The sequence below is a fragment of the Anopheles ziemanni genome, chromosome 3, assembly GCF_943734765.1.
Source record: "Anopheles ziemanni chromosome 3, idAnoZiCoDA_A2_x.2, whole genome shotgun sequence".
NCBI lineage: Eukaryota > Metazoa > Arthropoda > Insecta > Diptera > Culicidae > Anopheles > Anopheles ziemanni.
The window spans coordinates 44964684-44989744 of NC_080706.1; the positions used below are offsets into that span (position 1 = coordinate 44964684).

Here is a 25061-nt window from a genome sequence, read left to right on the forward strand (position 1 = left end):
TGCCGGTGCGCTGCTCATCCTAACCGTCACCGTTGCCCGTGGCGGTTTTCTCCCATCCTGCATCCAGCACCCGGAAGTGCCCCCGCACCTTCGCCGTTCATTCGTATACGAGCTCACCGTCATCGCTGCCATCGCGGTCCTGGGGCGCACGATCGTTTCGGGCTGCCGGAACAGCATAACCGGGACCACCGGAGTGCTCGGCCGCCCGGCTGGGCTACCACCACCACCCGCGTGGTTCCGCTGTACAGCCAAACCATGCTCATAGCGTTGGCTTTCCGTCCCTTTGCTGGGCGGATGAGCTCCGGTGAGCTGCGGTTCGGTTACGGTTTGCGAAAGGCCTGCAAGGAGGTAGGTAACCTGTTGCGGGCGAAGAACTCCCCGCTCCAGACTCTCCACTGTCCAAAAACGTCCGCCAACGAGCGTCAAACGTTCGAAACATTACACTGACGGCCTGAGATGCTCCATCGCTTCCCCCTTAACCAACATCACGAGAGCCATCGCTGGACGATGTAGCAGGCCCAATAAAAAGTCCTAAAGCGATGCGAGTGCAGCGTTCGTTCAGGATCATGGTTTAGAACAATGCGCAAAACCCACTCCACATCCACATGCAGTTTTCAATAACCCTCAACCTCGACGGAAACGGTAGAATCGTGGCTCGGTTCGTGGCGCCTATTGTTTGTCCCCTCCCCGGATGCCGGGTCCCTGCCTTTTGTAACAGTAGGATTGTTAGTTTACCTATGCGCCAACGACTATGTAAATGTATCACGCTCGCCGCTCGACCCGCTCGAACGTCGAAAGCATAATCACGATAATAAACGTGAGCGAAGCCAAACCAACAGCATCGAAGGATACCACGTCCAGCCACTTCCATTGTTCCTCGATTCGTCTCCGAGGGTATAAATGTGTCCGCGTGTGTGTGTGTTTGTTTTCTTATTCCGTTTTTCTGCTCCCCTTTGGTGTAGCGGCGAGCAGCTTCTTAACTATCAAGACTATCGAAAGACCCACGAGAGTATTGCAAAAAAGGACGGGTTGGCGAAATGATGTAAAAGAAACGTGACCATTTTTGCTATCGTTTGTGAGTTTTGTTGTTGTTGTCGGTCCGGTGGATCGTTTCCGTTCCTTCTGCATCACTGACCCCTTTTTCCCATGTTGGTTGTTGTAATAAAAATCTTTTCACTTACACACACACACATATGTGTCTTAAGGAGGCAGAGTAAAGCCATCGGGAGGAGTTTTCCTGCCACGGGCTTCCAGCTCGATGGCGGTGTGTTTGCTTGACCCAGTTAGTGGTAGCAAAACCGCCCATTTTGCTTTGCCCATTTCCTGTAAGTGTGTGTGTGTGTGTGCGTGTGTGTGAATTTTTTCTGCTCTTTTCTTTTTGTTTGCCCACTTCGTTACCTTCTGGCTCACGTCCCGAGCCGGATAATTTGCAGCCATCCCTTCGTTACGGTCAAACGTGAACCATATTGAGGCGCTGCCACTTTAGATAGGCTGATAAGTATCCGCAAATGGCGCTCTAAAGGACAGTATGGCAAACTTCAATGGGCACATTAGAAAGGCATGGCCGGGAGATATGTGTGCGGGGTGATACCGAAAGGAAAAAAATGAATCCAATCTCGGAACGCTCCCATTGCCTGGTGGACTACTGTTACAGAGGGCAGCACTTTCGAGGGAGGAAAAAAAAGCCATGGGTCCTTTCCACCATTTCCATTGCACAAGCGACAGCTGAAATTGCATCTAGACAAACCGTTCCGGGCTTGCTGTAGTTTAAATCGTGCCACCGGCCGCGGCAATAGAGTGTAAAAGTGACCACTTACCCGTAACGGTGAGCCCATTTTCGCCCTGTTCGGACTGAAAGCAAACAGATTTTTTTAACGGATCCGAACAGTAAACAGACCAAAACATATTACCAATCCATGCGTACCGACGCGGCGTGAAGCGGACTCAAACAAGCAAACAAACCAACCAACCAACCAACCAAACACGAAACTCAAGCGGTGAATGATAAGCATTAGAAAAGTAATAATCGTGGAATAAGGCGTCTGGGGAAATCGAAAACAGCGCGATAAGGATAGGCAAAACGAACTCTTTAGGGTGTCAAATTATTGCAAAGAAAGTAATATAACAACACACAGCCCAAGTAGAAACAAAAAAAAAACGTAAACTATTATTAAACAAACGGGGTGAAGGTGTGTGGCAGTTGTAAAAATCCATGAGATGAAATAAATTCAAAGCAAGTAACAAAACAAAACATCAACAACTAAGTTATAGGTACACGTAAGAACGAGGTTACGTTTAGGCAAAAGTGGTAGTGGTAAGCGAATAAAACTAGCTAAGTAATAGTGAAAAACAAAGCAAGCAACAAAATTAAAGTAAGTAGGTATGAAAGCAACATTAAGCATCGATATGAGAAAGTTAAACGTTAATAAAGAAACAACATAAAACAACTGGTTTGGAAACATTTGTTTCATTTGAATTTAGAACGAACTTCTGGACGATACGGTCAGTCTTGACGCTCCGTGATATTCGATGCCCTGCAGTTATGTTTTGAGTTGACCCCAAACAAAATGTTATCGGTTAGTATTTTTCATGCTATACGTTTGTTTACTTTGGTAATTTATTAGGCTTTTGATGAAGGTTTTCAGTGAAGTGCTTTGGTGCTTGTTTTATAAAGGTTAATCATCAGCATTCAAATTAGTATCCACCAGCTCCAACATGCATTAATGAAGTTAATTAAACATTTCCAACACAAACTTACAAGTTGCTTTCAAATGTTGCATAGTCCTAGAACATTTTATCTGGATCAATTTAAATAGCCTTGATCTTGTATCAGGGCTAATGCGTGTTTTCTCGACTTTTAACATCGAGAAAAATCGCTTACTATCATCATCAGCTATTGAAAAATTCAATCTTTTTTTTTTGTTTGTTTCGTCAAACTAATTTTCCTAAATTTAAGAAGAATTAAAAGCTTGTCAAACGAGTCTTCTGTTTTTACTGTAAGCATTTTTTATTTAGTCCCGTACTTGTCGCTGCGAGGCATATTTCGCTACATTGTTTTCTTCACGTACGACAGTAATAATTTATCGGCCAAAATTGGCCTGTTACTTTTACTCCCGTTAGGTTTTTTAGTAGAGCATTGTTAAGAAAATACATTCAAAGTGTCACATGTTTGTACAATTCGGATAACGGGTACATTGGCTTATCTTCGTTAAAAAGATAAGAATGCATTAGCTTTAGATTCACATCGCTAACATCTTGAAAATTGGTGGCTTATTTACCGTCCGACGTAACCTAAACCAACACATGATTAATGAAACATCAATGAGATAATGCACCCTGAACCCACTTTATTTAACACTTAAATCGGGAAATTAAAAAGTTACGAGAAGAATAAATGATGTTGAATGTGAGTTTTGTCAAAACTGATAGAAATGAGTTTTTTCTTGTAACTGTATTTGGTTAATCTTTTCCCAATTAATCAAGCACGATAAGAACAAGAACTAACTTCATTTACAACAAGAAGCTCAAGAATGTTGCAATCATGCTTCATACTCCCAGACGTAGGACGAATCCTTCCAGGAAGTAATTAAAACTAATTTGTCTGCTATTACATAATCCCATTTCTACTCAATCGCCACATTTAGGTCGGTCGGTTGGCGCACTTTCGGTTGCTATTTCCCGCCAATCGGTCTTCCACCAACGAATGGGCGCGTAATTTATTTCGTTTTGTTAATAAACATCGCACAGCAAACGCGTCGCCTTTGCGCGGTGGGCCGTTTCTGCGATGATGTTCTAATCAGATAATAATCACGGATCGTGGTCCCGGAGCGGGCGAACGCATAAATAATGAACATTTTTTACCAAAACTACGGACGGAAGTCTTGGCCAGGGTGGACGGTGTAGTGGAAGGAATTAATTTAGCAGATTCATTTTTCATCCCCTGCTCCAGTGAGTGCATCTCGGTTGTAATGAACAGCTTGGCTTATCGGGCGAAGCAGCCGCAAACAAGCCGGCCTCCTGGCTTGCTTTGGGAAGCTTTCATGCTGTAATATGTTTATCGTCGTCATCGTTTGCGTTTGTGAGATTGTGGTAAGTTCCGTTGCTAAACAATGGTGCCCTGGCGAGACGTACGACGTTGTTTGTTTCAAGGTTTTGTCTTCCTTTATCAGCTGACATAAAGGTGATCTTGCAGAATTTAGCTTTTGTCGAACTGTAAAATCGTGATTCTAATGGCAAGGACGTTCCGTACATAATCTTGATGGTTATTACCAACCCCTCGTGCGTAATCCGGCCCACTTACGACCACCCCTCAGACCCCGAGCAGAACGCGCTAAATTATTAAATAACAGGCCACGAAACGAACGGAGACAGGTTGCATGTGCCGCACCGAAAAGTTGGCCCACCACAACTAAAATCACCTTTTTAATGGCCCCTTCCTGCGAACGTGTACGGTACGGTATTTTATGCGGTGCGTGCCGGGACACGGAGACACGACCAGCCACCCGGCTGGCGCGGTCGATGAGCTTATGAGCGAACCGAGGTTTATTTCCCCCCCGAGAGCAGCTCGTCAACGGCAAGCGTTGTCATTTGAAATCAGTTTAAAATTATTTCCAACTGCAGCGATGGGACGTACGCTTTAAGGTTTATCCATACAATCTGCTTGAAACGTTCGACACTGTTAGTGGAGTGGGACAAGGACGCGTTGTGGCAAACTTTTCATTATCCTCTAGTGAGTTGAATGGGAACATGGGGCTGTAAAGTTTTGCTTTTGTTATGTTTGAACTTATTGAAATATTTTCAATGCTTTTTCAATCATGTATGGTTATTGGATTATTTTGTTTACATGATAGAAAGTTCAACACATTTAGTTTCTCTTATATTCACTCTTTTTTAAACTACTAACCGTTCATACGCAGGTAATTAATATAACATAATTTGTGCATGACAATATACCAGAAGCAAAGCTAGATGTATAGTTAAATAAGAAGCGAAATCGAATATAAACATTAGAACTACGGTTTAATGGATACTATAAATGAGAAAAAGAATCAAATAAGAATATTTCGCCAGCTAAATGTAACCTAGAAAGATGTGCATAACAAGTGTAAACAGTAAGTGAGTAGGTGGTGTACAAAGTTGAGCAGAAATATTCAAATATCTACGCGTAAACGCACTGTGTGGTTTTAGGTCATAAATAATGGAGACGCCTGGTAGTTTGTGTGCCGCATCGATTGATTTGCTTATCATAGTCGGTGATCATCGTGAGTACAATTGTTTCGTGTCGGATTTGAATTTGAATTTATACTTCGTATCACATTCCGTTGTGGGTTCTGTTGAATTTGTTTCATTTTAACCTAGGCGGAGGTAGAAACGTACCAATTCGTATGAATGGAGACGCCTAGTAGTTCATAGACCAGTGGCTGGTTCTAAATTTATTTTATCTTGACATGTTATTTTTTCGCACTTTTAACAAAAATTAAGTTTCCCTTTATCTTTCATATCATAAAAACCCTACCATAAATTTTCAATAATTTTTCACTTTTCTCCAATCTTTTACCTACCTTTTGACATTCATATAGTAAAAGAACTTTCATTAAATTAGATCCCCAAACGGCGTTAAAGCCAACACAAAACAAGAACTAGAAAAATACTGTGAGACAACTACTAAGATAAATACACGCAAATCTACTGTTCTCAGCACGCAACTGTTTTGCGTCCAATAGGTGCCCGCACGTACTTTTCCAACGGTATTGGATATTGTTCATCATGCAACTTGTGGTACCGGATTGTCTTTCCTACCATCTGTCAACAAAAAACAATACACACATACACCGTTTTTGACGGTAGAGTAGGAAAACTTTTTTGCCAAACCTCTTTGTTCCAACTGCCTTCATAGGCTTCTGAGGGGAATAAAACCAGAAGCAGGAAAAACAAATATGTAGTTTCTCCCCATGCACTGTCACTCAAGTTGTGTGAAGACAACTTCCGGTGTTTTGTGGATGTTTTTCGTTTCGTTGGGCTTCAGTAAAAACAAGTCTCACATACAACGTAGCCCTGAAAGAGTCACGAGTAAATTAAGCGAGTACCGTAGATCCGACGTTTTGAATTCGAATGCAACAATCGGGTAGGATTATAGGAAACAGCTAAGCGGAAACCAGCGTAAAAGTACACGCCTTGCACAGGGCATCTGCTTTGGTTTATCTTGTGGCGAATATTCAGGATAGCTTTTCAGGATTGGTATTTTTTTGTTAAAATTTTAATGCTTTAATGGAGACATTAAACCGCAATTAAATTGTTTATTTTAAATCGTCAGGACACTCCCCTGCCAAAGTCTTGATGATTATGGTTTTCATTCATAAAAGGGCACAAATGTTGGTGATAATAACACAAAACATGCGATAACATTGGCCAACCGAAATGCGGCGAATACACTCGCCCTGCAGGTATACATCGTGCTCGAAGAGGTCAAGACGGTAAACCGGCACGACTTCAATTGCGTGCTTTTCATTGAAGATTTTCCAAGTCTTTCATTCTCCACTCCTTCTTCACCTTCATTCCGCACGGTCCGGACCGAATGGGTGGAAAGTTTGCGTGTTTACACTTAGTTTCGACTGCCGGCGAGGCCAAACAGCAAACCCTTTTAAGTAATTTTAACCTTTTAAACATTTCCAAACCGCAAACAAGCCGAGTCGGTGCACCGCAAACGCAAACGCTGGGATGGAATTTTTTACCCCAAAGGCAAAGAGTTTTTGTTTTAGTTTTATCTGTTCCCCGGTTGGACTGTTCCTCATGTGGGGGGGGAGGGTTGAAAATGGAATAAATTATTTGACCATTTCGCCGGCCAACGTGGGCAGGTGGACGTAAAGTTTAATAACGCTAGACAACGTTTTCGCACGCTAGTCAACCGTCACCGGCGGGATGGATTGAGCAGTATATTTAAAATATTCTCCTGCATGTGCTATGATAAAGAAACTGCAAAAACATACATGCTATGCTGATTCACTAAGTGTTATAATATATTCTTAACCGGAAGCGGTGGGTCGATAATTTTTTCGAAACGTAACCAGACCTGGTTTATTTTGATTTTGTTTCTAACAACTTCACATTAAACTTTCAAATTTTAACACTTTTCTTTTTATTGGCAGCCATTTTAGCTTGTTGTGTGGTTTAATATGCCCATTTGCCATAGCACCCATTTTCGTGCTTACCGTTCCCGGGTTGGAGAACAACTTTGATGCGAACCCGTGCACCGTGGCGTTGTCGACCGAGGGACAACACGCCATGTGGTGGTCCCGAAAGTTGTTTGTTTGCGTGTCTGAATGTCAACTGTCGGAGAAGAGTCCGCCCTGACCTGACGCTTGCGGCCATGTACCTGGCACCCCAACGGTACCGCACCGGATGGAACCGAATGCGACCGCTGCACGGCATGGCACGCTGGCGTCATTTCCGAGCGTCGATACGTTGCTGCTACGTACGCCCGTGTGGGCCGATGGCCGATGAACGTCCCACCATGTATCCGTGCTTGCTAGGTGGCAGCGTGTTCTTTTTGCCCATCATTGTTCGCGTCATCGGAACTCGGGTGGAGGGCTACAACTTCTTCGGTATGAAAGGCAGGAGAAGTACGAAAGCCGAACAAACGAAACGGCCACCAGCCAACGTATCGGCTTGGGTGTTAAACCAACAAATTAAACTCAACCACGCTGATTATTGTGATTTACCCTGGTCGGGTTGGTTCTGGACTGGGATGGGAAAGTTGGGAGAAACCCCGATGGCCCGAAAATGACAACAAACGGTTGATTGGCTGTACGCATTTTGTATCGACATTCGACCGGTTGATTGCGAAGTCGAGCTGGTGTGAAGCTGGTTTAATTTGTATTTACCCTTTTACCGGGTATCGGCTGTCCACAATTAAGCTTCAATCTGGTTGCAATCGGAATTGGGATATCGTGTTTCGGAGAGAAAAAGATGAACATCAGCGGTTAGCGGTGAACTGCAAATGGAACCAGATTCATTCATCAATTTAATGGTAATGAATACAAATCCAATGCGTATTGAATGACGCTAGGTTGTATTTTATAAAAACTGGCCGTGTTGAAAATATAGTTTCTTAAAACGGTTCACAAGCATTTTCTTTATTTACTTTTTCGTCAACTTAACGAACTAGAAATGCGGTCACTTTGTTGAATTATTTTTTGAACTGTTTTTTTTTTGTTTTACCTTAGATTGTGTTTCATCGTATGTTCAGTTGGATATTTAAAACTTTAATACATAGTAATAGCATACTCTTTTGTGCTAAAATTATGCAGCTTTATGAGTGATAAGTTTTTGCAGTAGGCTAGTTATGATTTTAAGTCCTTTAGATACAACAGTAAAATGAATTCCTCTAGTTATCACATGTTGTTGTTTTCTTTGTATATATTTATACTTGTTTGCTTCTAATTCTATAACTCATATTATAAACCTTTTAGTGCGGCCAGATATGTTTGGATGGGTTTACTAAGCCCATGAAGTACTGTTTAAATTTACAGCTAAAAATTCCAACGATATCCAATCTGTGAACTTTTGTTGCCCAATTTGCTATACATAATTTGTGGAAAATGAAATTATTCAAAAAAGAAAAACCGATCTACAACGAATTCTGTACCGTTCCATTCCTCCACACGACAGCCCCTACTAAAAACTACCGAACAACATCTATTGATCCACCGCTTGAAAGCGATGCGTGCCCAACTCCCGTGCGAGCGTTTCGTTGTGCGAAGCGGCTTCAAATGGAGCGGAGCGGGCTAACTTATTTATGATGCCAGTTTAATGGTCACCGGGCTCGACAGCACCGGCAACGGCGACATTACATGCCACGGTTTGGTGCTTTGCTTTTCCCCGGCCATCTCCCGGCCAACGAAAATGCGAACCGGGCACGTCGGGTTGAAAGGAAGGATGCTTTCATTTCCGTCAACATGGCTGAGTGTGCGCGTGGGTGTGTGTGTGTGTGTGTATGACTCAGTATTTGGTGACTTCTCTCCTGATTGATGTCATGCATCGTTCCATTTCATTTCCGAACGAGCTCGCACGCGTGAAAAACAACCATCAAACTGGTCCCTATTAAATGTTGTTCTCATGCTCAACATGGCAACGAAAAATAATGCGCCCACCGTGTGTGCTGAGTTCTTCTCGTGGCACGCGTGCCGTCGGTGCTGTTGCTTGCTTGCTGCCAATTAATAATATTGCCCGCGGCGAGAATGATTTCTCCGCCCCGGGTCGGTTTCGTTGTGCAGCCAATTACCCGTCAATTCTTGGATGTCCTTAAGGGTGGGGAAAGTTAATGAGATAATTTCATTCGTCACACAAACACAGACACACACACACACAAAGCTACACACGCCGGTGGACGAAGGATATATAATTGATCTCTTCAAACACTCGTTTGGCTCGTCTGTGCTCCCCGCCTCGAGTGAAAATGGTTTATGGGAATGTGCGTAGGAGAACGATACACCCGGCCTGTTTATAGTCTTTGCGCCTCATAAATCCATTAACCACTCATCGGTTGCGGGGATAAATAGTGGCCATCGACGGGCACAGGTGTAAAGTGCAAAGTGCAGCTGCTTCACACGGAGAAATTATTCATCAAGCTATCTGTTGATGAGTGGGGACTTCAATGCTTCCACTGTTCGCACCATTTGTTCACTCGCAATGATTAAAATGCAGTAGGAAGTCGTAATCTACATAATAGCAGCCGATTTCCGACATTCTTCGGCATACACTATGGGCTGGAAGTTGATGAAATAATCAAATCATCCCCACTCACAATAAAGTAAACATCACTTTCATCATCATCCCTTCCCAGATCCTAAGCAACGTTAGAAAATATTAAATTGCTACCTCGACAAGTATTGATTATCGCTCTAACTACCTTCTTTCGTCGCTGCAGTGCGCTCCTTTGGGTTGTCGAATTTTCCGACTACAATTATGCGCAATTATCCGGAGTGCCTCCGGCGGTGTTTTCATTCGTTCGCTTTCGTTACAATATTTACGCCGGTTTGTCTATTAACTACGCCCCGTAATTCAGATTAATTGAAGCCCCCAAAGCCAACCGGGATGAGCCGTTCGGCCAACCGAACTGGCGTCGAAATTTGTCATACCAATTTTTCCCCCGCGGCACCCACGCTTTCCACTGCCGGTGAAATCGTTCAATGAAATATTCATCGCGCTCGGTTCGACGTTTCGTTACTGTTTTGGTTGAAACAACCCGTCGCCGTTTGTTGCTGGGCGGGTCGCGGGACAGTTCCGGACGAAGCAGCGCGCACCCGGGAGGGCACTCTCAATTATTTAAGCTGCGTCCACCCATTAGAGTTATTGAATCCACCCGCCGTGGTGGGCCGCACCGAAGCCACAAGGCGATAGCTTTTCCACCCCTTTCGACTGGTTAACCTCACTCCGGGCTGAGGTCAAGAGACGGGAGACCACGACAAACGCCGGGGTAAAAGCACTCCCCAACGGTTGAAAGGAGCGAAGAAAAATAGGGACAATGTGTGTGTGGGAGCGCTTGAGTGGGTTGGCTAAGGGTGAGGGTGATTAGAAAATCACTCTGTTCAAACATATCAGCGAGATTTCTTAGGAAGGTAGTGGTGGACGCTAAAAATGTGTGTACTTTCCATTTTTAGCTCACTTTCTGCTTCACGATGGGCAATGGGGTGGAATCGTTTGATGCAATCAATACCGGTGCGCTTCGATTGGGGTTGTTTGAATGGTCGAGCCACGCTCCATCTGCCCCGGCACTTGGGGGAACCGTTTGTAGCATTCGCATGTTGAAAGTGTGTTTGCGCCCCTCGTCGAGGGTACGGCATTGAGAGTTTTTCGGAAATGTTCTCAAGCTGCCCCTTGACCGTCAGCGCAGCGTCGATTGCTGGTAATCGATTGCTTCCTTGGGCCGTCCGGATTGCCGGATTGCAGCAATCCGACCGTACCGAGCGTACCTCGATTCGTTCCTTCCGAAGGAACGCACTCGACTCACTGCAGTTGTTTCGACCGTACTAGGTCAGGCTTCCACTTTGCACTTTCTTTCCTCGCCTTCCCGTAAGGTTGCTTGTTGTAAGTGTAAGAAGCTGGTGGCGAACTTTCCGATAGTGCAGTTTGCGTTTTTGTTTCGCTTTTTTAAGACATTTACTTGCGTTTCGAGCTGTTACGAAGCAACTTCGGTTCACGTGGACTATGGCTAGCAACTGGACTTTTGATAATGGTCAGGAAAGGAACGGCTACAGAACACTAGGAGGGCAACCATTGATGAAAAGAAGACGTTTTTACCGTTTTCGATCATTTTATGCAGGGTTCGTCAAAGGGTGGCAAACACCTCTTTGAACGAATCTTTCGGACAACACAAGGAACAGATGTGTCTTTTCAATTACTTTATATTTTATAATTCAAATAGTACTGCAATCCGTTGAAAACACAAAACACATTTAGGACACTAGGTAAACTAAAATAAATGGAAGTGCAGTTTAAAAACCCAAAAGGTAAGCAAAGAAAATTCAAAATTTAATTTCTTATTAAACTTATAGAATGGTGTGCCCAGTGAGCATAATACTTAGTTTAATGCCATCGAAAAGCTTTTGCCGAGCACTGATTTCTGTGTTTGCGGCAAAGAGAGTTAAAAATAGCTCTCAGCAAAAATGTGTTACCAATGTGAAGATTGCGTTCAAGTTGACCCATCTATTATTGGCGGATGATGCTATTTTGATCCTCAACCGGTGAAATAAGTAAAAGAAAGCGGGGAGAAAATAGCTAGTGGATCTGACAAACCATTCAAAATTGATAACAACACAAGATCCAATGGGACGCAAGGGAAGGTAAAAAATGGAAATCAAAACTCTCTAAAGAAAGACACCATCCACTGTCGTTTTCAGCGTAAGCGACTGAAACATTTAAACCATGACCCGCGAACAATGAAGGGAATATGTTATAAACCGCCAGCATCGCGTGGACATGTATGTTTAATGTCGACAAAAACACAATTCGCGATGCCCAAACCATTCCTCTGGAAGCAAACGGGAAGAGATCGTGCGACCGCGACCAAAATAAACCAACCCTTTGCGGACGATGATTACCGAGACCTTGGAGGACCTGTGTGCATTCTTGTGCATTTGTGCCGTAGGTATGGAAGGAGGGTGCATGTTAGTTGTGCCCCCTTTTAACCAGCGAACCAAGCGAACGCACGGAGCGATAGAAAGATATTTATTTATATTTAATCTCTGGCACTAATTTAATATTCACATTGCGTGTCCACCGCGTGGAGTAAAAAAAACTCGGCATCCCGGTGGAAAAGGGAGAAGGTGACAAACGTCAGGTCGCAAGCAGTGCCACCCATCGCTCTGGGTGGGAAAGGGCGATTGGGAGGTGTGGGCGACCTTTTCCAAGGGGCAAGCGATTCCCTAATGCTCGGCGCCCGGACCACGGCAAACTTCGACATGTTTTCATTATTGATCAGCCAACCAAACCGGCCGGCCATACCCACCAGAACCATCGCCGTCTGACGTCAGCTCTCAGCGACTGGACAAAAAAACAAAACACACAACAAATCCAAAAACTCAACCAATTCCTGCGCCATCGAACCACGCTGCCAAAGGCAAATCAAGAAAATGTAAATATTCACATGCTCGCCGCTTTTGGCCCGGGAGGGTAGAGTTTACTTCTTCCCTGGCTTCGGTTACGAATGTTGTGGTTCGCAGCTAAGAGTGTCATTGGTATATGTGTGTATGGTTTTGAGTATGTTTTTGTGTTTTTTCTTTGTCAGCGTAACTTTTTTAACAACCACTCACCCGGCATCGGTCCAATCGAATCCACTTTAAGATTACGTAAGGGAACCACCAACTTCTTAACCGTTTTCCGATTGTTTTCACGATGACATATCCGGATTTAAAAGAAAATAAAAGAAACCTCCGGTTGCTTTAAGTGATGCGAAGGTTTTCCCCATTCGAAATCCCTAAAGCAGTGACCTAAACAAGCCAGCTTTTCTTTCGTCCCCAAGCCGGGTGCCTGTCGTTTGTTTCTCCATCCTCCCTGTGGCCCAAATTTTACGATGCCCATTATGATTTGTGGCTTCTTTTGTCTTTCTCGCACGAGTTGATTGTACACCCTAACATGGCCGCCGAAGAGGACGTGCATCCCCCCACCTGTTAGCTGCCGTTGGCTAAACAATGAACCGATGAAACTTCCGCAATCAAATCCTTTGCTTGGCCGTTGGTTTTTATCCAGAAACTCGGTGTTGAAATGTTGAATTGAGTAAATTCTTTCCTAACCAAAATAAAAACCCAATGCCAGCTTTACGGACTTAACGGGTGGGTCGTAAAATAACTTGTCAACAGGATCTTCCTTTCGCGGGTTGATAACACTGCACGACGTCACGGAAAGCTGACGAAGCTTTCGGTGTTTAATTAAATTAAAATTCAATTCGGGAAGAGCGCGCCGACGCTACCTTGGGTTGAGACGGATTATATGGAATTAAACATTTGATTTGTGCTACATTACTCAATAACTGTTCTTTGGATTCTTTGGAATATATAATACCGTATGGTTCAGTGACGAATGAGAGTGCTGTTTCGGTTTGCGTTTATTCTGTCTACTTCGTATAGTAATCAACAAAAACGATTTCGTAGCTTCAAATCAACAAATGTCAACGACCGGACTCCAACACACCGTGTGGCCTAACACATGCAGACCATATTCTCATATGACACCCATGACACGAGGAACGATGAGGAATCAAAACTTGCCGCACTGCTTTGGCCAACCGATCCTCCTTATTCTCCCTTGATTTGGAGGGAAAGTGAAAGTTCGCTGGATGAAAAATTGAAGCAAACTTTTTTCGCTTCCTTTCCCTCGTCGACCCCGTGCGTTGCGTGCGCGCCCCATTGACACCGAAAGGGTAGGCACGGCCGAACCAAACACGTTGGCAAGAAACAGGCAGTGGTTAAATTGAATGACACTGTCGTTGACCGGAACCACGCTGCCGACCGAACTCGAGCTACTCTCGAGACAGTGGCAGAGGTCACCCTGCCGATGCCTTCCACTTCAACATTTCCTTTCGTTTCCGATTTCCTGCCAACAATGGGCAAACCGTCGGTTACGGTACTCGCTAATCGTTTTGGATTAATAAAAAATCGGTTTCCATTGATTGATGGATTGATCGGTGAACCGACCCGCGGTTTGGGTTGGGTTTGGTAGTATAAAGTGTAGCGTTGTGTTGAAGGGCAGTAGGGGGTGGTGGAAAAAATAATCGAATTTCATTCACATTTCACTCTAGTGGCATAAACTTAAAAACCACTTCATGAAAAGTACGCTTATTATTTTGTCGGATTTACTTTTAAATTTCTTGATTAAAATTATGTTAAAGCTTTTTTCCATGAACTATTCAAATACATAGAGTTTGATAAAATTTTATTAAAATCTTTCAAAATACTTAACATAAACTGTTATTTATGTTTTATATTGTTTCAACAGAGTGGAAACAGGATTTTAATAGAAACGTTTTGATAATATATGATTTACTTTCTTTAAGTATTTTCTTTTACTTATTAAAATACAATGTGATCCCTTGTTGGCGTTATAGCTATTGTGTTAGCTAATGGTTATGTGAGCAAGCAAAATAATCATATGAAAGCCGCAAAAAGGTTTGAAACATTTCAAAACCAAATTGTAATCCTCTTTAAAGTCGACCACTAGTAATGTCACCCAAAAGATTGGGCAACAGCACAGTCAAACATTGGTCCATTATGCAACTCCAACGCTCAAAAGGAAGAACGTAAATACACCCATGTACGTTAGCATTCTGTCAACATAGTTTTACATCATCCTTTCACACGTTGGTGGTTTATTTTGCAACGCAAGTGAACATCTAAGACAAAGTTACCAAGAAGAAAGCACAAGAAAATTCCTAACGTCCACCCAAAAGGTTACGACAATTTGCTACGCTGGTATCGGTGTAGATTTTCTGAACGTAAGTTCTCGAGCGATATTGGCCTTAAAATGAATCGAAACAAAGAAAAATCGAACAAAACAACAATCCCAAACGCAAGACGAGCCAGTGTAGTGGGAATAATCCAATATTTTCATAACAAGCAGCGGTGGCTTTACATGTGTCCTAACCTTACCTAAGAGGACACGGGAAGAAAAAGGATACGAATAAAAAAGTAAATCTTCCATGTACATGTAGCATGGGGAACAAAGCATTTCGCAAGAGGCTAACATTTACAAATTATGCACAGTGAATTGTAGGGTGTTAAAGCATGTTTGACACAGTTCAAAATGCCATGAAACCCCGATGGCGGCGTACCAACATTGATTGTAACTTTGTACCGGGGGCTCACGGATGGGTATAATGAACAATTGAAAGCAATTACGCACAAAAAATTGAAATAAATTAGTGTAACTAAGCAAGATGAACGTAGAAAACATTACAGGGTGAACTAACTACTACTAATATTTCTAAAAAAAAAACAACCAATATTAACGAAAAAGAGTTATCGCTCTTTGAGAATCATAATATACAATGGTGGAACACAAAGTAAAGTTTCACGGGGAATTTCCTCTAAACATAGCCGGCTCAAGCGGAGATTTAAAAATGTTGAGTATTACCGAAGCAATCATGGCATTGCATTAAAGATATCTCGAGAAATTGTTTACGAAAACGCAATTGAAACAAATAGGAGTATCCCTCTTGTAGCTTCGATGTGTTTGTAGGTAATATATTGAAGCATAGAAGAAACAGTATCAATACCAGTTCAGTACACAACTGCCGAGGAATGGACGAAAATTATTTCATTTTTTTTTATATGCCCAATCGTAAAAACATTGTACATCAGACGAGACGAAGTAAACTGAATAAACTATTCACAACACTGGGCGAAACGTTTCAACTGCGAAAATAAACAATCTCATAAGTTATGAGCTCGAGCTCAAGTTGATGGAAAATTTACATGGCCACATAAGCCACAAAATCGATAACAAACGTGATACATGTTCTTTAAAGGAAATAAAATAAATTGAGGCTAACAGGAAACTGTTTGAAAGCTGTTTTGAGGAAACAGTTTGCAGTTGTTAACCAAATGAAAACAACAGATATGGCACCGCGCAATATTGAGCGTTTAGGTTGAAAGAACGGTTATAAATGTATAAATTATCGCTATGTATAGAAAACGAATCTGGTAGAAGGTCTGTAGAACTTGATGAAAACACCACTGATATACAGTGTGCAACCTATCATGTTAGCTCTAGAAATCGTCATTTTCAAACAACGTGAAAACTGATTTGAGTAACTGCATCTACCAAAACTATTTGTATAGAATATAAAATGTGACTTAATACACCCATTCGGTGAGATTTCACTATGGGAAAAGTTATAAAACAAAGCAAGAAATCAAACTATCTGAATGTGCATTTGCGGAGCTAAAGATAGTACGATGAGCCCTCTTAGCCACTAGAATACTTCAATGCGAAAAGAATTGTAGCTACCATGCAAACTAAACACGGTTCCAATATAATGCAAAAGATTTCTACTTCGGAAGCATGAACAACTGCAACATGACAACCGAACCGAAATTCGCTCGATGTAAAGTGCTGTATGCACTTAAATGCACTGTGCAATAAAAATAAACGTGGGACAACCATAGGCGAACGATCGGATGTGAGCGACTGGGGGGTGTTTAGAACTTGGATTTGTAAAATCACCACCTTCAAGCACAGAACATAGGTCACTGTTCTTCCCCCTTCCTTTACGACCTCTTCACGTGTCGGTGAAAACTAGAAGAATTAAACTAACCGTATCGCCATCTGTAGTAGTAGACAGCGTAGAGTAGTTGTGTTTTTTTTTTATTTTGTAAGAAATGAAACGCGACACGTGCGTTTACTAACGGAAGAATTGTAACAATACACCAGAAGAGAGGAAGAAAAATAACAGTTGTTTATAAAACTATAACTTTCGTTGCTGAGTCGTTTGTTAAACAATGTGAAGACAACAAAGGCAGAGAACGAATGAATTAAATAATAAAATCAAAATACTGATAAAAAAAATTAAATTCAGAACGGTAGAGAGCAAGATTAACTCGTCCGAAATAAACGTTCGTAAACAATCTGGTAAGTACATAAGAACGGCCTTTATCATATGGGTTGATTGTTATTTCGACTGAAATTTCAATATAACTTACAATACAAACAATAAAGAGACGCTCACTTTATTAATTAAAAATATTGTAGTAAGTCTTCATTTTTTTAAATCTACCATATTTAGTTCGTAATTATAAGTTTTACAGTTACGGACAGTTTTATGGCGAATTTAAAAATGGACTATTGTTTGCAAGCGTCTCCATTCCATTCATAACGTAAGCTCCATTCCATTCATAACGTAAGCTCCAAATTCCCAAACCAAATGAACTCCCGCAGCCGGAAACGGAATGCAAAGATGGTTAAAGTGAAGATTGGCCGTCGTAAGGCCAGCTAATCTGGCTACCCGTTCCGCTGGTGCCGTTCCTCGACGTACTCGGTCATGGACGAAAATTGTGACATACTCCAACGGTGTAATCGAGTGATGTAATGCTGATTGATGGCCTCGGACGTATAGAGAATTTTTATATACTGCCAGAAGGATTAATAATTTCGCCCGCCACCGGTCCGATTAATGCGCGCCCATCTTCGTTGCGGCATCGAATTATTTTCACTTCGTTACAGCGAGCAATTGCTACCATCAATCTTATGCTGCGAGGATCCATGGGTTTGTTGTTTCGCTATTTTGCTGTGTTTTTGCATTTTTCGCCAAAGCGTCGGATGGCTACGGTGAGAAATGAGACCACGGCCGTTAAGAAAATAAAAGGGAGAATTATTAACGCCCCCATCGTTCGGCCCCGGGATGGCGCATTCGAGCATCCACAGCCCGGCAACCGCGTGACTGCGTAGCCACATGACAAATTGCACCTGGGAAAGTCATTAGTTTGGAAGCAATTAAAATTAAGAATATCTTGTCTCGTCCTTACGTCGTAAAAGGGAAGTTTTTCATTTTAAGCAAGTTGCTCTCAACGAGCACGGGAGCCAGGTGTTTTTTTATCAATTTAAAATACTAAAAGAAGGTAAAGCCGTATAGCATATTTCAAGACTAAATAATAGTCTATACGTTATCCAAGAAAAAAAAACCCATAATGGCTTAAAAAGGCTTATTTGATAATTTTCACGATAACGTCCTACGTCGTTTTGTTTAATGCACCGTGAATAAACTGTTAATATGTTATTTTATTTATTGATAAATGACAATATCGGTAGACAACATCGGAAAGAATTGTCTTTTAAATGCTATCACGTGTTCCTATCCTAAAGATCATTCAAATGCATACACCACATAATGTTTGCTGAAGAAACTGAAAAGTATTAGAAAATAGCCGTGCTGCCATGTGCATAATGCTAAATAATAAATGAGAATGGTTTGGCTAGTTTTTTTTCGCTACTGAGCAGAAATGGTACCAATCCCGGGTTGAAAGCAATATCTCACAATGCATCAATCAACTCATACATGCAGCAAGGATAAACCAGAACTGTAGTTTTTGGTCGGAGAGAGACATAAATAAAGCAACCGCAGAAAGTCTGACCCTGAGAATTAAATGCAGACCAAACCGAGCTGTATCCGGTACGATAAGAATGTCATAAACCGGATAAAATTTAATCAAATAGTTATGCGACAAAATAACATTCCCGCCCCGTAGAGGCACACGTTTCTAGGTCAGCAAACAGTGGTTCTATTATATTATCGTCAGAGACAAATTACGACTAGGAATCTGCCAACTAGTAAGCATGTAGGATGATGTGGTGCGTAAAAAAAACACCACTTGCCAGAAACTGCATGATAAGCGTGCACTGCGAGGAAAATAGGGAGGATCATCGGGTAAGCAAACTAAGCAGCTGCTTGGAACTCCGAGCTTCCGGGGACCACGTGCTTTTTACTCATTTTTTTTTCAAATTTTAATGATCAAATTCTTTTTATTATTTTTATAAAGTTGCTTGTCTTATCAATCATCTTGTCGTATGCGTTTGAAAATTTACATTCGAATGTAATGTAAATGAAGAATATTAAAATGTGAGAATGATACAAATGGATTACTGGAATTGTGTTTTGATTAAGAAATAGTTATCAAACGTTACGGGTTCGTGTTTTTTCTGGGTTAAAATATAAAAGATTGACCATTCATTAAAGAGATAAGGGTAGAGATGTAAAGAAAATGAAAACTCGCAGAATAATTTAAGAATAATGGACATGGATTAGCAAAGTAATGTCCTGCACATAATCAAATGTAATAGTAATCATTAAAAAAGTACTTTTTCAGTTACAAACGGCTAAAAAGTTATCAAATAAAAAATTTAAAAAATAAAATACTTGTCAATTTTGATTATAGCCGCGAAAGACAATTCTCTTAGAAATTTATTTATGGTTTCGCATGAAATAAGGGTTTGAATATAAGGCTTTTGGTATTGAAAACATTTCAATGGCAAAATATGAAGGAAATTGTACAGCTTGATCTAAATTGAAATTTTGCTAATTTTGATCTACAATATTGATTGGTCAATGTAGTGTATGTTTTTGGGGCCTGCAAATTATAGCTGCTTGGGGCCCTCTTTGCTGCGAGGTAAGGGACCAGTGTCGAACTTGCGGAAGATCTGAACGTGTATCCTTTAACTGTTCCTTTAGGCAAAATATGTTAACATCCTGTCAGAGCGTATTCCTTTTCAAACATATGTGACTAACAATTGCAAGAAATGGCACCCATGCGCAAATTGGTCTGTTCATCAAGAAATCTATTTGTTGTCTTTATTTCTCTATTCCTTTCGTGGAATATAAAAAAATAACACGGGGAAACGTTGGCTTCCCGATAAGTCGGCCACCGGTTTCTAAATCAAACTTGACCTCATTTGGGGAATGTCACTGAAATCCCGTGGGTTCAATTTAGTTGCACCCGAAAGCGCCACATTTCTTTGTTCCGTATTTTCTTTGCTCACAAGGGAGAGCGGATGGTTAAACCAATAATCCAACCGCCTGCAGTATGGCCACGGTGGTCCTTGGAATTGGCACATTTGACCAACCAGCAGCGAAAGGCGAAAGAGGTGGTAACTCGGATCTGGCGGTTGTTTGATAACCGTTTACGGCCATCTTGGGACCGGGGACACTGGTCCCAGGGGACGGAAAAGTTTGCACTTTGTGGCACGTTAATAAAATACAATGCCCAACATTTGCATTGAAGCTCTAGCAATCTCATGCAAACCGTTACGGGACAACAAATGCTACGGGTTCTCATTAGACCTGCATTTCGCCCGGGAGGGCTTGTGTGGCCAATGGCGGGTGTGGGGCTAGATAATTGTTTGCCATGATGACGTGCACGGTGGTCATTAGCGTTTGCAATTTTTGACAGCTGGGAAAAACCGGACCCACGAGCGTGCCAACATTGTGCCCTCCCATAACCTTGTTGACAAAAAGCCCTTTGGGTTGAAACGAATTCTTTAAGACTTTTCGGGACAGTCTTTCGTGACTTCATATAACATATTTATCCCTGCATTGAGCATGGGTTAAACCGCATGCCTCTTAATAGTTTTTGAAAAAAATTACATTTTGTCAGTCATCATAAGCTCATCAGTGAATTTACAGCACTAATAAAGATAATGAATAAGGCGAGCAACTACCAATCTCACCGTTCATATCGTGTCATGAAGCGTTATCAGTTTAAAAGTTTTACTATTTTGCTAATTTCCCATGGGTGTCGTATGACTAATAACTTGATAGAAGACATTAAATCTACTTTTTTGCAGACCTGTCACGACCGTTGACAAAATAATTCATTCATTCATCGAAAACAGACACATCATCGCGCTTTCAGTGTCCTCACGAAAAGTAATTGAGTCAACCGATTCTACAACCTTTACTTAACGGGTGGCAGAAACGTGTACCACACGTGGCCTCGATGGGGCCACACGTGGGGATTCCGAGCCATTACCAAGAGACAGCTTTTCTTCTTTTTTTTCGTGGCATTTCTCAACTGACCGTGTGTGTGACTTGCTATTAGTGAATTCCTTTGGGATTCAATTTCGCCTTATGCAAAATTTCACCTTGCTGAAATATGTCGAGACTTATTGAGATGTTCCTTACAATTTGTTCCTGGAATTACATGTTTTCGCACCTATTTATCTTTTTTTAACTCTGGAATATGCTTAAAGTATTTCTCACCAGTTTAAGTGCCATTCGAAATCTATATAGACATAAAAATATTACGCAATTGCGCTAAATTTACATCATATTAAAAAAAAACAATCAACAAACTCGACAAAAGCTATGAATGGATAAATTTTTTTATTGATTACCATTATTCAGCGTAAAATTTATAAGATATGTTATATTGATAGTATGCTTTAACTTTAAATTTTCACTACAACGCTACTATTGAGAAAATCTGTCACCATTTTTTAAAGCTTCTATAAATGTAGTTTTGATACTTTATTTTAGTCTCATTGATTACATTAAAAACGTCCTTATAGTTTACGTTACCGGAGTTTTGTTAACAACGTTGATACGCTTGAGCCAAGATATGCTATTCTACTAGGCAGTGTTATTTTGGAAATGGAACTAATGCAAGGAAATACGATTAGGATTACTTGTTTTAGGCATAATTCAAATTCAAAGCACCACGAAATGGTATTTTGTTCGTAAAGTTGAAGATTAAGTTAGGACATGATCATAGCTCTAGGAGAAACGAGCAGGTTCAAGAGTTTTTTTTACCGATACTAACACATTCTCAGGTTGCCATGGTCGGAGATTATGCAAAATTGATGGTATCTGATCGGATCTTTAGATTTTAAAAGGTTTGAAACACTTCTGTTCTTCACATTTAAGGTGGATGATAATAGAGAAACCAGCTTATAATTCATGCCTTACCTAGTAACTACACTCAAACGGTTGCATAAAGCTTTTGATCTTACTAAACTACTCAAAATACAGCCCAATTTTATTGTCTCCCTTATGAGCGCAACTTAAAAGAGGAGCTTGAATTGAACTATAACTTTTCATATACCATTGTAACAAATAAACATAACGTACGAAAGCGTAATAATTATTTAGAAGAAATAATAAATTTGCCTAATAGACTCAAACAGGCTATAACAGCTGGTACTAGATGCCGATGGGTCGGTGTAGTAAAATCAAAACATTTTCTCGCGCAGAGTAAAAACATAGCATATCTGAGACCCTTCCCGATAAACAGTGCATTAACTAAAGCAGATGCTGCTCTGGATAATACACTGTTCATCGACTCGAGCTCAGATGTGCGGGTGCTGGCAACAGCCGGCATGTTCGAACATGCTTTCAATTATACTATATTCAGTCTATATCTCTTCTGAATATAGCTCTCCAACCCCTAGGAGCCTTTGCTTTTGTTTGCCATCCGTTCGCTGTAAAACTTTTGCCGTAGTGCATTTATCTGCGACCGGCGCAGATTGCCCGGTACCTTGAACACGCTCTTCATGAACTCGTGGCAATCCATGAGCACGCCGGACTTTTCCAACGACCGAAACTGGCCGATCAACGTCGAAATGTCATCGGTTGCGAGTAGCTCTTGACGCAACCGTACCACAATCGTTAGCCCTACTCGAAGCAAAATTTTGTTACCCTCCAGAAACAGGCAATCCCATATGCGAAGCACAGTTTCCGTCGGTACCACTTCGGCGTACAGGCAGATGAACCATTTGGTCGCTATTACCGGCCACGGTAGCCCTGTGAAGGAGGGGATAACGTAAGGTATGTGTCTAAAATGGAGTAATTAGCGTCACTCATTCGCGAGAAACTGCCCACTTACCCAAGTCGAAGATGTGTCGGTGTACGTCTGGAACTCGCAGTCTAATCAGCTCGCTAAGTACGTCAATGTCGGTGATTAGGTTGTCCATCGTCTTCGTATGGTACAGGGGTACAATGTTTTCTATGAGCACCTTCAAGAGCCAAAATGTAGACTCTTCGTTTTTGGTAACGATCAACAGCAAACCTATCGGCGCGAAAAAAGGAGGTAGAATGTATTTGAAACGTAAGACGGATGAACCAAACTACGTACCTGCTATATAGTTTAAGCCCTGGCAATATCCGACCGTCCGATTATGATGGGCAAAGGCAATCAAAACATTGTACAGGCTTACCTGGTACTGTTCAAAATGTATGTTGTCGGGAAATGTTCTCGGTAAGTCGAGCTTAATTTGGTCAGCTAAGGATTGACAGTAGGTTAAATGAAAATAGTCCTGCTGTGAAAGTTTCATCTCTTCTCGTTCGTTCATTTCGTCTTACCTATATCCTGATCGTACTCATACGTGAGCAACTTCTGGTAGAGCGTTGGCTCTTTCTGCTGCAGCTGGAACGCACCGGATGATTTCATCCAGACTTCCTCCCGCAGCGGACCTGGTACGCCTTTGCGGACAAAGCGTTTCAGCTTACTCTGGTCCTTCAACATGTCTGTGCCTTTAAGGTACTTTTGCCAACGCATGCTTCGCGTCGTGAGCACCGTGAGGTAGCTGGACATAATGTTTTCGTATGACTGGTAGTCAAAATCCGGTTCCCGTTTGAAGCCATACTCGTCGACATCGCTGTAAAACATATCAAAATAAGAAATGATGATGTTTCATATTACTTTAACTAATCAATAAAAAAACAAATTACAATAAAACACTGTGGCCAAAAAATAAATTATGTGAAACGAAAAAAAAAGAGAAACCTGTTTCCGCCCGGGTTCGAACCGGGGACCTTCTGCGTGTGAAGCAGACGTGATAACCGCTACACTACGGAAACGCGATGAGAGAGAGCTGCTAAACACGGTACAAGTTGCTCGCGAAGTATACGTTTCACTGTTCAACCCGACATGCACATTGATGTCATGTGCATTAAATGCAATTTGATCATACGCAACTAATTTACCGTTTGCGAAAACCGAAAGCAAAGTAAACAAACAGGAACTTTTTTTCAAATGTCTTTTCTGGCCTATTGTACCAGGTGCAATGACCGAAAAACTATAATTGTTTCATTGTTGTGCGTTCCTATTGTTTGACATACGATTATGTTACCGGCAAGAAATGTGTGAACCAACTTGTTTCTTTTATTGGCACCTCCACCAATGCAATACACGCAATGCTAATAGAGTATGCAACATGCTCAAACCGGTCACGGCAGAGATGACTGTACCGACAAGCCAACTTGCATAGGAAAAGTTAAGCTCGATAATTTTGGGCGATTTTAGCAAATAAAACTTGGAATTACTCACCTGAACTTTGAAACAGCCATCGGTTACTTGTTATTCATACAACGCACGGCACCACAATTAGATTTTCTGCGCAGTGCTGCACCCAGAACGGACTTTTGGAGCAGAAGATGTTTAATATTTGGGATTTGAGTCTTTAATTGACTGAAAATATTAACATCAATTGGGCTCGAACGATTCGTTATCGCTCTATACTTAGCAATCACAGATCGTCAGCTGATGTGACCGATTCCCATAGGATTCAAAACAAGTTCAATCCCATATCAAAAATTAAATCTGAATCGAAGTATCAACACACTATACGACCATCGCAACACAATGCTTTAGAAGACATACAACTTTAAAATGATTCAGGCACATTTTCGACATCAAACGATAAACTTTTCACGCCACACTGAAAAACCGATGGAAATAAGATTGTTGTTTCTGTGAATATGGGATTTCCGTGAAGTTGCACAAAAAACGTAAACATACGATTTCGACGTAAGGAGTTTGACAGAAGGATGTTTAGAGCAGCGAGTTCAACTTTAGTCATAATTCTATTCAAAATAAACGATCCATTGCCCGTTGGAATATGATTCATAGAAAATTTTGTTGTTGCCTATAATAAAGCACAATAAAATATAATTAAATGTACTGAAACTTGGAGGACGTTGAACTCATGAACCGGAATGAAATTTAAATTTATCATTTGTTAACATTGAGCTTTATTATTTTACCGATAGATGTCGCACGGTTCGTAAAGAGGAGTCCGTCATT

At 41.5% G+C, this 25061-nt stretch overlaps 1 protein-coding gene and 1 non-coding gene across 2 annotated transcripts; both read right to left on the reverse strand.

Moving 5' to 3' along the window:
- Window positions 1-21860: 21860 nt before the first annotated feature.
- LOC131287820 (growth hormone-regulated TBC protein 1-A) lies at window positions 21861-24965 on the reverse strand. The gene is made up of 5 exons (XM_058316905.1): window positions 24940-24965; window positions 23339-23634; window positions 23112-23258; window positions 22863-23045; window positions 21861-22780 (listed from the first exon to the last, which is right to left on the reverse strand). Exons 1-5 carry the CDS (start codon window positions 24963-24965, stop codon window positions 22425-22427), a joined length of 1008 nt encoding a protein of 335 aa, XP_058172888.1. The 3' UTR covers window positions 21861-22424.
- Window positions 23764-23836, reverse strand: Trnav-cac (transfer RNA valine (anticodon CAC)). The gene has a single exon. It is a non-coding gene; the product is annotated as a tRNA-Val (tRNA).
- Window positions 24966-25061: the final 96 nt, after the last annotated feature.